At 39.4% G+C, this 16,183-nt stretch overlaps 1 protein-coding gene across 1 annotated transcript in view; it reads left to right on the top strand.

Moving 5' to 3' along the window:
- Window positions 1-16,183, top strand: part of KIF26B (kinesin family member 26B) — a 570,886-nt gene that overhangs the window by 348,068 nt on the left and 206,635 nt on the right. Inside the window, exon 5 of the mRNA XM_073628022.1 lies at window positions 12,751-12,934. Within this exon, the coding sequence (XP_073484123.1) occupies window positions 12,751-12,934 (184 nt within the window). The remainder of the gene's footprint in view (window positions 1-12,750; window positions 12,935-16,183) is intronic.

Here is a 16,183-nt window from a genome sequence, read left to right as displayed (position 1 = left end):
TTTCATGTGGCAACACTGAAAAAATTACACTTTGCTACAATGTAAAGTATTGAGTGTACAGCTTGTATAACAGTGTAAATTTGCTGTCCCCTCAAAATAGCTCAACACAAAGCCATTAATGTCTAAACCGCTGGCAACAAAAGTGAGTACAACCCTCAAGTCAAAATGTCCAAAGTGGGCCCAATTAGCCATTTTCCCTCCACGGTGTCATGTGATTCGTTAGTGTTACAAGTTATCAGGTGTGAATGGGGAGCAGGTGTGTTAAATTTGGTGTTATCGCTCTCAATCTCTCATACTGGTCACTGGAAGTTTAACATGGCACCTCTTGGCAAAGAACTCTCTGAGGATCTGAAAAAAAGAATTGTTACTCTACATAAAGATGGCCTAGGCTATAAGAATATTGCCAAGACCCTGAAAATGAGCTGCAGCACGGTGGCCAAGACCATACAGCGGTTTAACAGGACAGGTTCCACTCAGAACAGGCCTCGCCATGGCAGACCAAAGAAGTTGAGTACACATGCTCAGCGTCATATGCAGAGGTTAGACATATGAGTGCTGCCAGCATTGCTGCAGAGGTTGAAAGGGTGGGGGTTAGCCTGTCAGTGCTCAGACCATACGCCGCACACTGCATTAAATTGGTCTGCATGGCTGTCATCCCAGAAGAAAGCCTATTCTAAAGATGATGCACAAGAAAGCCCACAAACAGTTTGCTGAAGACTAGCAGACTAAGGACATGGATTACTGGAACCATGTCCTGTGGTCTGATGAGACCAAGATAAAATTACTTGGTTCAGATGGTGTCAAGCGTATGTGGCGGCAACCAGGTGAGGAGTACAAAGACAAGTGTGTCTTGCCTACAGTCAAGCATGGTGGTGGGAGTGTCATGGTCTGGGTCTGCATGAGTGCTGCCGACACTGGGAAGCTACAGTTAATTGAGGGAACCATGAATGCCAACATGCACTGTGACATACTAAAGCAGAGCATGATCCCCTCCCTTTGGAGACTGGGCTGCAGGGCAGTATTCCAACATGATAACGACCCTAAACACACCTCCAAGACGATCACTGCCTTGCTAAAGAAGCTGAGGGTAAAGGTGATGGACTGGCCAAGCATGTCCCCAGACCTAAATCCTATTAAGCATTTGTAGGGCATTCTCAAACGGAAGGTGGAGGAACGTAAGGTCTCTAACATCCACTAGCTCTGTTATGTCGTAATGGAGGAGTGGAAGAGGACTCTAGTGGCAACCTGTGACACTCTGGTGAACTCCATGCCCAAGAGGGTTAAGGCAGTGCTGGAAAATAATGGTGGCCACACAAAATATTGACAAATTGGCCCAATTTGGACATTTTCACTTAGGGGTGTACTCACTTTTGTTGCCAGCGGTTTGGACATTAATGGCTGTGTGTTGAGTTATTTTGAAGGACCTAGTTCATTATTAGGGGATATGTTATGAGTTAAGCCAATTTAACTGGTTTGTGATTTGATTGGCTCATCAGTACTTATCACACTCTTGCTCAAAAGGATTGTTTTAATTTACCTCAGCATACATGGAAGAACTGTTTTATTGCGCAAAAATACAGTATATTGAGATAGATCAGATAAGTCCCTACAGTTCAACAAAAATAAAACACTGCTCCAGGTTGGTTCACATGATACCCCTTCTAAGAGTCCTTACATTAAGGTGCCTGCCCGGTTTGCACTCAAAGGAACTTTCAATAGAAAAGGTGGATGACCACACACTATAGTAGTACACTTCAAAAACTTTTATTGCTGCAGAATAGGTATAAAAACATGACAGCACCAGAATCCAAAAGAGATAGGTTAACGCGTTTCATGATGAAAAGTGCTTAACACAACACAGAGAGCAATACAATTTAAATACAAACACACCAGATGTGCAGCAAATATGACAAAAAAAATCATATAAACACAATTCATCAAAAAAAAATTAAACTAAATGAAATCAAAAGAGAGAACGAAAAAACACAAATGAAATAATAAAGTAAAGCCACACAATTAAAAAATTCTCTCTTTTGGTTTCATTTAGTTTAACTTTTTGTTGAATTGTATTTACATGATTTTAGTATCATATTTGCACAAGGAGGTTAATTGCTGATTGAGCCTTGCTGTACAACCGGATGAGGTGTGTGTTCGTATTCAAATGGTAGTGCTCTCAGCTGTCTTTTTTTATGGTTAAACGCTTTTCAGCATTAAATGTGTTAACCTATCTTCTTTGGATTCAGGTACTGTGATGTTTTTATACCTATTCTGCTGCAAAACAGGTTTTTGAAATGGCTTACTATAGTGTGCGGCCATCCACCTGTTCTATCGAAAGGTAAGTCCCTATACTCAGGAATAAAATTAGGTCCATTTATACTGTGATTTAAAAGCTGATATAAAATCCTCACTATTAACCTCTTTACCTGAAAAAGGTAGCGTTGATATCTATACTTATACACTAAGCTTATACATGGGACATTGCAACTAGAACAGTTATCTGGAACAGGCATTTATATGTAACCTGTTGAAGAGAAATGGAATGAGGATAGTGTTACTAAAGGGATGAGGTTCCAATATGTGAGCCTTAGAACTAAGGTAAAAAAGAATTGAAATGTTGGGGATCCTGCTCCCCCAAACTATTGTCCCCTCTTCCCAACCCTAATATCCTTTGTCATTGAAACCCTTGACCATAGACCTCGGAGAATCACAACATTTTAAGCACCTTATACTGGTGGGGTAGATTAAAAAAAGGGTCTCTCTATACACACTGCCTCGAGGCAGTGAAAAGCAGGAACCTTGTATCAAGTTGCTTAGTAATGACTGTAATATGGGCATCAGTCCTAGTATGTTTTAAAATCTTTAAGATTATATTCAGAGTCCCTCATTGTAACATGCAAGATTTACTAATGTAGAGTTGTTGTTTTTGTCCAATACGTATGAAATTTGTTTCATATATTTTAATTATCTAATTCAATAAAAATGTATACATTTTAGTAATCAATGTGTAATCCTTGGACACCTTATAAAATAAATCTTCACAAATGTGTTTAGTCTATACACACTTACAATAACCTTTTCAACCTAATTGATGCCAACTATTTATTTCAGCAGACATTCAAAGGAGCTTGGTGACTACTTACAACTGTGGATCAACTGGGGCAGCTCCTTTAGAATGCTAGACAATTCCAAAACACTGCCAAAGATATATAAGAGTCTTATTTGCCCCTCGGGACGTCCCATAGTGAGTGGGATCGATTCCATCACATCCCGGGTGGGCAAGTATATTGACATCTTTTTGCAGCCTTTGGTGCGTTCAATGCGATCCTACATTAAAGGCACTCGGAATGTCATCAACCTCCTCTCCAACTCCAAGCCGCGTGTGAGGACTAGGCTCGTGACGGCCGATGTTACTTCGCTGTGTATGGTAACTAATCAACAGCTGAGTTTAGATGCTGTGGCTTTTTTCCTAAATCAAATTTCCAACTTACCTCAGGAACAGATAGATTTCATTATGGTGTTATTGGGGTATGCAGCTACTCACAACTTATTTTGGTTTCATGGTCACTATTATTGCCAGGACAAGGGGGTTGCTATGGGGGCTAAGTATGCCCCCAGCCTGGCGAATTTATTCATGGCCAAGTGGGAGGAGGATGTCGTCTATGCCCAGCCAAGGCCGGAGGTGACTTTGTGGGTTTGTTATATAGATGATATCCTCCTCCTATGGGACGGTAGCGATTCTGAGCTTTCGAACTATATGTGCTCCCTTAATACTAATGATAGGGCATTCATTTGAGCTACGAGGCTAGTTTGGAACAGATCCATTTTTTGAATCTTACGATCTCCGTCGCTGTGGAGGGTTTGTCACCTCTAGGTACTACAAACCCACTGACAGAAATTTGTTTATCCCAAATGATAGTTGCCATCACGCCTCGTGGCTCAGATCTGTGCCTAAGAGACAGTTTTTAGGATTAAAGTGCAATTGCACTGAGGATAGCACTTTTCTGGCTCAGGCACAGGTTTTGACCCAAAGGTTTGTGGCTAAAGGTTATGCCCCCAACTCTCTTTCCAACACATTGGACCAGGTAAAAAATGTGGATGGTAAAGATTTTTTGAGTGAAAGGGTCGATGGTCGGGATGGAGATACTTATCGCTGTCCTTTTATCACCAATTTTTCCTGTCAGCACTCCAAGGTCAAGCATATAATGACCAGACACTGGCATATCCTTAAAAACAACAGGGTGTTGGAATCTATTTTGCCAGATAAACCTCAGGTGGTTTTTAGGGGTGTACCATCTTTAAAAGACAGATTAGCGCCTAACATTCTCAATCCCCCCACAAATAGACCTAATTTCTTCTCTGAACTCACTGGATATTACCAATGTAGAAGATTTCAGGTCTGTTCACTTAATCGTTGCAGGACGAGAAGGACCATTAGCTTTACCTCTACTTGTACTTCCAAAACTTTTTCAATCGAGCCTTTCATTACTTGCTTCACGGTTGGGGTTGTGTATATGTTTCAATGTCTGTGCGGCCTGCAATATGTGGGCCGGATTAAGCGTCCCCTGCAGGTCTGCCTAAATGAACATATTAACAACATACGCAAGGGCTTCTCCAAACATTCTGTATCAAAACATTATCTTACCGCACATAACAGAGATCCATCTAATACAATCTTTCTAGGCATCGACAAATACAAACCCTACTGGAGGGTGAGTTGTTTGGTCAGAAGCATTGCTAGATTAGAGATGTCTTGGGTGCATAAATTAAAGAGCTACACCCCCTTTGGTCTCAATATCGAGGTCGATGTCAACTCTTTTATCGACAACTCCTAGTGATTATGCTCATTTTTTAACTTTATTAAAATTAACATTATTTTTTTCTTTTTACGTATATATTCCTATTTCTTACTTTGTGATTTTTTATTTTTTATTTTGGGATATTTTTTGATTATGATTACTCTTGTGTTTTTATTGTTTTGATTATATCTTTCTTTATGTTATTTAAATGTGTTTGATATATGAGAATTCCTACATTATTGGCTGAATCTGGCTGTTGTGAACAGTTGGGTCCTGGGGAGTTGTGAGGCGCCCCTTTGGTAGGGGGGATGGTGAGAACATATATGGTTTTTGCCTACTAATTATCAAACGCCTACTCTGTGTTCTCACTAGCATTTTTGACAGAGAGGCTTCTACATTACCTCCCCGCCCACCCACAATTTTCAGGTTTTTGACAAGGTTAACGTCATATTTTTACTTTCAACGGTCCATATATTCATTTATTGATATTATGACTTTGGCTGTTTTCTTATATTTTTTTATTTTTATGGTCGTTCTGACATGCCTGTTTATTCAGTTAGGTTTGTGATCGGCTTTGTTGCGCAGCGCTGATTGTGTGCTGCGATACACTGCTGTTCATTGACTTTTCCACATTTTTTAATGAATGTGCTTAGAATTCAAGCTGAGGCTTGGTTTGATATTTGCTACTTAAGCGGTGCGTCAGGACGCCACCGGTGCCCCGTGACGACGTCCTGTAGGGACGAAACACGTAGGGAGGAGGAGCGACACGCTGACGTCACAGCTTATGCTCTAGTCCCAGAAGCTATGGGCTTATTCAAGGCTGGCCGGCTCGATTTTTTACATGCTGTTGTATGTCTAGTTAAATGTAAGTGTGCATTTGTCTTTCTTTTATATGGAATAAATATTAAGGGTTTTTACACTATTGCGAGCCTTTATCATTTTATGTGGATTCTGCTGCTGGGTTCGATTTGATTGTGTGTGGGGACCATCGCTATTGTGGCTGAAGAGTCCGGTGCATTCCTTTATGATCCCGAGCTGGGGTAACAGTCATCTGCTGATTGCGGTGCCCTGTAATTAAAGTGGATGTAAACCCAATGTCATCCTTTCTAAACTACTGCCATAGTTATCTATAAAAACCAAAAAAAATATCTATATCTATAAGGATATACATGCCTCCTGCATGTATCTTTACCAGTCAAATGTCTCCCCTCTGTCTGTTATTAGGCCCGAAAAACTGCATATTCTGTGGGTGGGTCTGTTGTCTGGAGCTCGGTGGGTGGAGTCGTGATGTCAGTAGACTCCCTGCCCACCTCTACACTCCTTGTCAATATGCATTTTCTCCTGTTTATTTCTAACACTGAACTTCTGCTGAACATCTGCTATGATCTCTAACATCCAGTGAAAAGACAGGAAAGTAACCACATGACTTCAGCATGTCAAATCATGCTGAGGTGTGGAACAGCCAATCCTTGCAGAGCTGCTGAAGTAAGGAGTGGAGGAGGGAATTGAAAAATAATGCCTGTGTCTTAGGCTGTCACTCCCAGCAAGGGGGGGTATTTGACAAAGTTTTTCTCAGTTTGTCAAGATTTTTCTCACTGAACAATAAAAGAGGATTGCTCAGAGATGGATTAACTCTGTGTGGCAAGACTGGGCTCAAATGATAGGAAATCTTATACTCTACAGTATGATATATAAAAAAAAAATGTGGGTTTACATCCACTTTAAGGGACCAATATCATCTGGTAAGCGGCAGTGTTTGCTGTGGTGTGGCACTTCTACTTTGGTCACTTTTCCTTGGGGTGTTTTCATTTTCATCACTTTTGAAGAAATCATCACTGATCATCAATTTATGGACTCTTTTATTCAATAACCTTGTTTTGGGTCACTAATATATAAAAAATTTTTTGGACTTTAGTCACTTTTTGTTCATACATGTCAATACTTACATTTATGTTTTGATTATTTATTATGCAGTAATGTATCTTGTTTGGTTTGAATTCACCTTCTTCACCAATTCACTCTATTTTTAATATTTTAAATAGCTGTCACTGGTGCTCAGATATCCAGTCACTTACCGTTAGCAAGGGCATCCATACGGCCACTTGCTGTGAGTACATGGTCCACTGTCTCACAGTTCAATCTGTTTAGCGCGACTCTCCTTGGTTTTTAATTCCAAAACACTGAAGTTTCTGCCCGCAGTTTTGACACAAGTCAATATCCTCCATGGGACAGGGGTATGTGACCCTTGTTAGGTTGCACAGAATAATCTCCTCTCAAACAGAACTTTGCCACAGATGTAACATCAGAGTTTGTATAATTCTGCATATATTTTGGTAGTGCCAAAGCATTGCAAATTTTTGGAATCAATGTTACAACCATTGTTAATAGTTGTCAGGAACCATAAACCAGAAGTAGACAGAAGTTTGCAGTTAAAAATTACACTTTTAATGAAATGGCAAAAATAACAGTTCAGGAATGTAGTCAAAAAACAGAAGCCAGGGTTTGGATACCAGAGCAGGTAATCAAACAAGCCGGGGTCAGGAAACCAGAAGTCAGAGTAGTCAGGAGCAAAAATCAGGAACGGCACTTGGATGGGAAGTCAGCCAGGCCAAGTCATACACAGGAGTACTGGAAGGAAGCACTTAGAGAACATAGACCATGCAAGGGCAAGGAGGAAATAAGCTAAGCTGCTTAAATAGCAAAACAGGGATGGCTGTAGGCTGGATTAATGCAGCAGGTTAATGGTAACCAGGTGAGTCACTATGGTAATGAGTGGCTAGTAATTAACCAACAGCTGAGCAGCTTCTGAACACTGAAAGAAAAGAGCTGCAGGAGCCCAGTCCTGACAACAGTATAATAATATAACTGAAACCTCTCTTGCATCAAATCCCAGGTTGATGCTCCTGGGTCTTTTTATTGAACTAATTGGAAATAATTCATGGAAAAAATTATTTAGGCTATTTTCTTCAAATGCATGGCAATTTATAATGCCGCTCTTCCCGGGCCTCTCGTCCCACCGTGAGACCTAAGACACGACCCGACACTCCCCCTGGCTATAGGAGGACTGGAACGAAGCCGGAAACGTTTTTGTTCCAGTCTTCTTTCTGTAAACACAGAAGCGACGTCACAACATCAATGGCAGTATTCAGAATCGCAGTTTTTGGCGATCTGAATACTTTGAAGTGCAAAGAAGGGATTTGGGGTCTTTTAGACTCCCGATCCCTCCATAAAGAGTACCTGTCACCATTTATTATTGTCACAAGGGAAGTTTACATTCCTTGTGACAGCAATAAAAGTGATCAAATTGTTTTTTTTTTAAGTGACAATATAAAAAACTAAAAATAAGTAAGAAAATTTTTTTTTAATTTCTAACGCGCCCCCGTCCCCACGAGCTCGCGCAGCAAAGAAAATGCACACGTAAGTGGCGCCCGCATATGTAAACGGTGTTCAAATCACACATGTGAGGTATCATCAGAGCGAGAGCAATAATTCTAGCACTAGACCTCCTCTGTAACTCTAACCTGGTAACCGTTATATTTTTAAAAATCTCCGCCTATGGAGATTTTTAGGTACAGTAGTTTGTCGCCATTCCACGAGTGTGAGCAATTTCAGAGCATGACATGTTGGGTATCTATTTACTCGACGTAACATCATCTTTCACAATATAAAAAAAATTGGGCTAACTTTACTGTTTAGTTTTTTTAATACATGAAAGTGTATTTTTTCCTAAAACATAACACAGTGTGACATAAAATATTGCTAAAATATTGCAACAATCACCATTTTATTCTCTAGGGTCTCTGCTAAAAAAAAAATATATATATATAAAATGTTTGGGGGTTCTAAGTAATTTTCTAGCAAAAAATACAGATTTTAACTTGCAAGCAACAAGTGTCAGAAATAGGCTTAGTCATGAAAGAGTTAGTTACTGTGTCCCTACCGCTATACAAACACACTTACTTCCCAATTATGTCCCACTAAATTCTAAATGTTATCTACTCCTGATCTACAGATGCTAGTCTAGGCAGAAATTAGTACCTCTACTGTAGCCGTTGTGGGTTGGAATGTTGAGCAAATCCAACCAAAACTAAAGTTTGCTTTGGATTAGCTTGCAGGAAAAATATCTCCTTTGTGAAGGAGGTTGGGGGTTTGGAGCGAGCAACAACTGCAGTTTAGGAAGGTAAAACATAGAATGTATAGATACTGATTCTATTTTCACTTTGTAACTTTGGTTTGTTTGTTTTTTTAGACCTTGGTTGGTCTGTTGTATATCCTTATAATGTACTGCAACATGTTGCAGCTACAAAATCAATAACAATTCAACTGTTAAAAAGATTATTTCTAATTGGTTCCATGGGTTGCTACATTATCCTGGCATCTTGCACTGCTTTATTAAATAAGTATGAATACTGTGCTCCATTTATATTTAATCTGAACAGTAAGCTTCCATGTGCAAAGGTTAAATGGGTGATATTTCTTTCACAGGGTCTTTAAATGGATAAAACACGTAGCGGGCTAGCATACAACAGTGGAACACTTGTTATGAGCTGTACAGGTTGATTCGTAGATATATCACATATATATTTATACCACAGGTCAATCATTGCTTAAAATTACCAAATGTGTATGGGTTCTGCATTAAAATAGCCAACTTATTTTATTTGCTTTTATATGGTGTTGAATTCAAATAACACTGCAGTGCACATTACCTTATTCTGAGCACAGGATAATCAACTACAATGTATTGAAAGCTCTATAGTAGCAAAATCTTGTTAAGATGTGTTTTTTTTTTAATTGAAATAGTTTGCTTCTATAATGGCAATTTTTTTATATACTGTAAGTGCATTTATAGTATTTGTATTTAAGTTATGGCACTGAGTTTGGTATACGTTGCATAGCAGTGCATGAAATAGCCATCAATTAAATCTATATAAAATATGTGAAAATGACTGGGATGCCACTCCAAATGACTTGCAAAGTTGGCACAAGAATAATAAATGCTTTATAGTAATTCAGTTTTGAATGTAATTAAATTGTGCTGTATGTATTATTAAATAAAAATTGCGTCATCAAACATGAAGGTAAAGGTGTGCTGTTACTGTGTTTAATATGGAATACAATTGGAATAAAAATATCCAGGGATAACATATGGAGATACATTGCTGCTGTAATATAGTAAAGTTAATTTAATATAGCCAGAATTTATTTTGAAGCCATTGATATTCGTTCCATACTTCCTATCTTTTTGTAGATTACCTTATTAATTTAACATACACTATATTACCAAAAGTATTGGGATGCCTGCCTTTACACGCACATGAACTTTAATGGCACCCCAGTCTTAATCTGTAGGGTTCATTTTTCAGTTGGCCCACCCTTTGCAGCTATAACAGCTTCAACTCTTCTGGGAAGGCTGTCCACAAGGTTTAGAAGTGTGTCTATGGGAATCTTTGACCATTCTTCCAGAATCGCATTTGTGAGGTCAGTCACTGATGTGGATAAGAAGGCCTGGCTTGCAGTCTCTGCTCTAATTTATCCTGGGGGTGTTCTATCAAGGTCCATAAAGACATGGATGAGCAAGTTTGGAGTTAGGTACCTTGACTGGCCTGTACAGAGTCCTGACCTCAAGCTGATATAAAACCTTTGGGATGAATTAGAGTGGAGACTGCGAGCCATGCCTTCTTGTACACATCAGTGCCTGTCCTCACAAATGGGCTTCTGGAAGAATGGTCAAACATTCCCATAGACACACTCCTAAACCTTGTGGACAGCCTTCCCAGAAGAGTTGAAGCTGTTATAGTTGCAAAGGGTGGGCCAACTCAGTATTAAACCCTACAGACTAAGACTGGGATGCCATTAAACTTCATGTGCGTGTAAAGACAGGCATCCCACTACTTTTGGTAATATAGTGTATATGTTAATGGTAGGTTAGGTGAAGTTAGAGGCTAAACAATCTGCTAACGTCTCAGCAAAAACGTGTGTGTGTGTGTATGTGTGTGAACTGTGTAACCTACCAAAAGATTTTCAATTCAGCCAGGCTTCAGAGGAAAGATGTCCTTGTAAAAAGAGAAGACTTCTGTGTTTACAAGTTATGGTGGTGAGAGGGGAAGGCGAGAGCCAGAGGTGGCGGAACGGAGATCCACCACGTTCTGGCTGAGAAAAATCCTTGAGTACTAGGGCCACATGAAAAGTCCACATGAAAAGTCCAAGGCCCGTGGGCCTTGTGTTTGACATATGTGACTTAGAGGGAAACAAATAACATAACCTATGACATTACACAATGAGAAGATAATAGGTTGGTTTGCTCAATGGTATTTCAGATATAAACCTTGTTATGAAACAGGTGTTTGTCAACCACATAACTCCATATTTTTAGTTCATGTTGATATTATGATTTTCAGATGATGGACTTTTTAGGCATAACATAGTCTTATAAAAAAATATTTATTACAAAATTTAAAATCAAAACAATTACATAGGTTCCTCATATAATTCATTCACAAAAAATAGCCAATGAGCACAAATAACACACCACCTATACACAATATAGTCAGAACCCCAAAGGACCGAACTGATCACTCTTGAAAGTTATAGAGCTTGACGAGGTAGCGTGTGATAAAGTGCTCAATTCTGCTCTACATATTGCGCGTAAAGGAAACACTTCTTCAGTAGCTATGGCGAATTATTCAGTCATAGGTAAGAAAAGGTTGAGGCAGTAAGTGGTATTCTCAATGAAGCACTACCTTCCTAAGCTCCTCTGAATCACTGTGAATCTGTACCATCATTAAGAATACCACTTTCTGTAGAGCAGAATTGAGCACTTTATCACACGCTACCTCGTCAAGCTCTATAACTTTCAAGTGTCATCAGTTCGGTCCTTTGGGGTTTATGACTATATTGTGTATAGGTGGTGTGTTATTTATGCTCATAGGCCATTTTTTGTGAATGAATTATATGAGGAACCTATGTAATTGTTTTGATTTTAAATTTTGTAATAAATATCAATTTTTTATAAGACTGTGTTATGCCTAAAAAGTCTATCATCTGAAAATCATAAAATTCTCTTATTCAAAATATTGGGACATGGCAAATTTTAACCTACAGTGGGGACAGAAAGTATTCAGACCCCCTTAAATGTTTCACTCTTTGTTATATTGCAGCCATTTGTTAAAATAATTTAAGTTCATTTTTTTCCTCATTAATGTACACACAGCACCCCATATTGACCGAAAAACACAGAATTGTTGACATTTTTGCAGATTTATTAAAAAAGAAAAACTGAAATATCACATGGTCCTAAGTATTCAGACCCTTTGCTGTGACACTTATATATTTAACTGAGGTGCTGTCCATTTCTTCTGATCATCCTTGAGATGGTTCTACAACTTTATTTTAGTCCAGCTGTGTTTGATTATACTGATTGGACTTGATTAGGAAAGCCACACATCCTGTCTATATATGACCTTACAGCTCACAGTGCATGTCAGAGCAAATGAGAATCGTGAGGTAAAAGGAACTGCCTGAAGAGCTCAGAGACAGAATTGTGGCAAGGCACAGATCTGGCCAGGGTTACAAAAACATTTCTGCTGCACTTAAGGTTCCTAAGAGCACAGTGGCCTCCATAATCCTTAAATGGAAGAAGACCAGAACCCTTCCTAGAGCTGGCCTTCTGGCCAAACTGAGCTATCGGGGAAGAAGAGCCTTGGTGAGAGAGGTAAAGAAGAACCCAAAGATCACTGTGGCTGAGCTCCAGAGATGCAGTCGGGAGATAGGAGAAAGTTGTAGAGGTTGGGGGTCTGAATACTTTCCGTCCCCACTGTATCCACAGTGCCACTCTGTGGAGATACAAATTCTTACTTAACTTTATACATGTTGATATTATGGCTACAAATATAAATATTTTAAGGGATGCTGTTCAAGTTTCATTTGTAACGTCTAATGTGGATTCTTACAGGGCGGCTCAGAAATTAAATCTATCCTCCAAAAAGAAGAAGCAAAGGACAACTCCTTCATTAGTGTCTGAACCTCCACTTTTCTCAACCAACTTCTGCGGCATTCTTCAGACTTGTCCTCCACCTGCACCGCCATGTCTGCTAAGGGCAGTCAACAAAGTAAAAGACACTCCTGGATTAGGGAAGGTACGAAGAAACTCTTTTACATTTTGCAGCTGTAGTATAAATTGTAAAATCGCAAATTTCTGTGTTCTGGAACATTATAATACTATATTGCACCCCAATTATTTACTTACTATGTCATTTTGAAGTTCTGCCTTTTTTGTTGCTTTAAAAAGGGAGAAGAATACAATCTGAAAATGAAAAATAGGAGGGTGTTAAGAAATACTAAAAGTACTATATGTAGTATAAAATGAATAGAGTAATATTAAGCTTTCTGCTACTGGGAAAGTTGTGTAGAATTAAGAACAATGCAGTATAAGAATAGAATTGCTGCCTGTGGGCTGTTTTAAAAAAGTGGGTCAAATGTTGGAAAGTTTCTTGTACAAATAGTGATTGCGTTATAAGTTTACGATGTATTTTTTAATGTATGGATGATTTAAGGGGACATTATTTTATTCTGACTTCTTGATATTAAATCTAAAAAAGCAAATTAAGCAGCTAGAAAGGAAGATGTAGTTAAGGAATTACATTATTTTTGAGAGTATTCAGTTGCTGGAGTTGATTACTAAAGGAACAGAAAGACCTAATGGCGAACCTGTGTTCATTTTGAACACTCAATCATGTATCATCAGAGAGTCTTGCAGCTTTTTGTACTTTCTTCAATAATCAGCTCCACTGTTTTTTCTCTTTTGTTGTCACCTACTGTGTACAAGTGTTTGGTTTGGATGTTGACATGTTGGGTGTTTAAAATTTTATCATATGCTTTTGTTGAAAAATCTGATAAATATCCATCTGTCTGATTAAAAAAAACAGAAAGCCTGATTTATTGATATGTTGATGGCTAAAAGTGTTTGTGACCATTATCACAGGACAGAAAGTGGTGGGAAACGAACATTTTTTTAGTCCATCAATACAGGACACAGGACTTCATTTTCATTGACCATGGGTTATATGCACTACCTTGAGGTGATTGGACACTGGCAAAAACTTTGCTGGGGCTGCTCCTAGGGGCACGCTCATATAACCCCTTCCACTCCGTGAGACCCCAATTTTTTGCCAGTGTCCTTAGGAGATGGACCTCTTCTTTTCTGAAGAAATTGCAGTGATTAGCAAACAATTGGATGCTTAGGCACAAGAATGGGTACTTATACAACAGTGTGATAATCCTGTGCCACTAATGTCTTCTGCACTGTAGATCATTTTATTAGAATGTAGGTGTTTTTTTGCCAACTGGACTTTGTGTATGGGGATAGGGATGCATTTGCAAAACACGCCTTCTGGCTGACATATTTTTACCCACCAGATCTGAGTGTGCAACATGTTCACGGAACTACATGCCACTTTTTTCTACAACAGGGGTGCCCAACCTTTTGTAAAGCGAGGGCTATTTAAGCAGCTTGGTAACCGGTCGTGGGCCACAATCAGCGGAGCGGGTGGAAACAGGTCAGTGTCAATTATGCATATGCAGAGCAGACATAGACACAGCCTACTCTACTCTATGGGCTCTTTGATCTGATCTGCCCAGATGGAAGGGGATAGATCTTCTTCTGTTTTTCTTTTTAGCGGATCGGATTGGAGGTAGACAAGTCCATTTACATCTTCCGTTCCATAGAGGTGAATGGATGGTCCAATTGGGTACGCCTAAAAAACAGACAGGCGGGCCCAGCTCGATTGTGTGAATGGGGCCTAAGGCTGCTTTGTCATTGATGTGCTGCGGTTTACCCGCACCGTGGATGCAATGCAGTGCACCAGTGGCTTTTCTGTGGATTAGCTACACTGCCATAGCCTTCATAGTAAATTGTTTTCAGTAGGAAACGCATCTAAATGTTTTTTGCATTAATTTACACTCCCTGCTGACACCACCAACTGTGGAAGGAAGTTCCACATCCGTACCACTCTAACATTAAAGAATCTCTTGTTTATGATTGAACGGTTTCTCATTCAACTTCATTGTGTGACCACGTGTCTTCTTTAGAGATCTTGGGTTAAATAGTTTCCTCCTAATGCTAGAGTCACCATTCAAGGATTTGTGTATTGTGATCATATCCCCTCTTATGTGCCTCTTCTCCAGGGAGAATGAGTTTAATGTTTGTAGTCATTGCTCATGACTGGGGTCCTCCAGCCCCCTTATTAACTTTTGTTGCCCTTCCCTGGACTCTCTCCACTTCAAACATATCCTTGCTGAAGATTGGAGAACAAAACTAGACTGCATACTCGCAATGTGGCCAAACCAGAGTTTTGCTTATCAGTCACTGGCTTTAATTCGATCATACCCACGGTGCTCAGAGTGAGAAGAATTACCTTCCGCGAGTTCTACCATTGCGCATGGAAGACCTTCTTCGCCTTGCGCGAAGAAAGACTTTTGAGTCCCAGGGAATGCTTTGTTGCTTATATCCTGGCCTTTATTCAATCTGATTTTGACCAGAGCCTAGCCGTGAGCACCTTTAAGGGATAAGTCTCTGTTTAAATCATCCTTTTCCAAAGACCTCTTGCTTTACAGTTTCCCTAATAAGTACCTTTTTGCTGCTTGCGGCTGTTCACATGCAATTGCAAAATGAGCAATTACATGTGGCTAGGGACAGATGAGCTACTTTGTACATAGACTGTTTGCATCCAGGGTCACTCATCTGTCCTCAACCAAAGGTAAACGCTCTATATTTGATTACATGAGGATAGCTGAAGAGCTTGCCAACCTGGCATTGATTAATACAGGCTGAGTGGCTGCAGCTGAATGTAAGCACCTGGCCATACCCACCACAGAAATACACTGATCTGGGCAGTGTACATTCATAAATGGTTTTGTGAATAAGTCCATAGACACAATCTGTGTAATTATCAGTGCACTCAGGATAGCCATTTTTATTAAGAAACGTTGCTAATCAAGAACCATAGAGAACTGGCATTTGGACTCCTATGTTCTATTTCTATTGTTTGCACTTTTAATTTTTTTCGATCCTAATAAGATTTTTCATCCACATTATAGAGCAGTGGTGGGTTAACACTGCATGTGATTTTTTTTCTCCATTTTAGGATTGTTAGTAAGACGGATTTCTCAATTTAAGGTTTTAACAGACAAGCTTAATGCATCACCATAAAAAATATTCTCACAGTGACTAATGGCCCGCTGCACAATATTGATTAAACAACACAGCTGTATTCCTTCACTCTCCTTTTTGTTTTATTGCCATATCCTTTGTATTCTTATTTCATGGCTGCATTCTTTTTTTATGGCTTCAGATCATCAAGATATTGAAAATGGTTTTCTATGCCGCA

The sequence above is a fragment of the Aquarana catesbeiana genome, linkage group LG04 (assembly GCF_042186555.1).
Source record: "Aquarana catesbeiana isolate 2022-GZ linkage group LG04, ASM4218655v1, whole genome shotgun sequence".
Taxonomy (NCBI): domain Eukaryota; kingdom Metazoa; phylum Chordata; class Amphibia; order Anura; family Ranidae; genus Aquarana; species Aquarana catesbeiana.
Note: the sequence above shows the minus strand (reverse complement) of the source record. Positions and strands in the feature narration are given on the sequence as shown.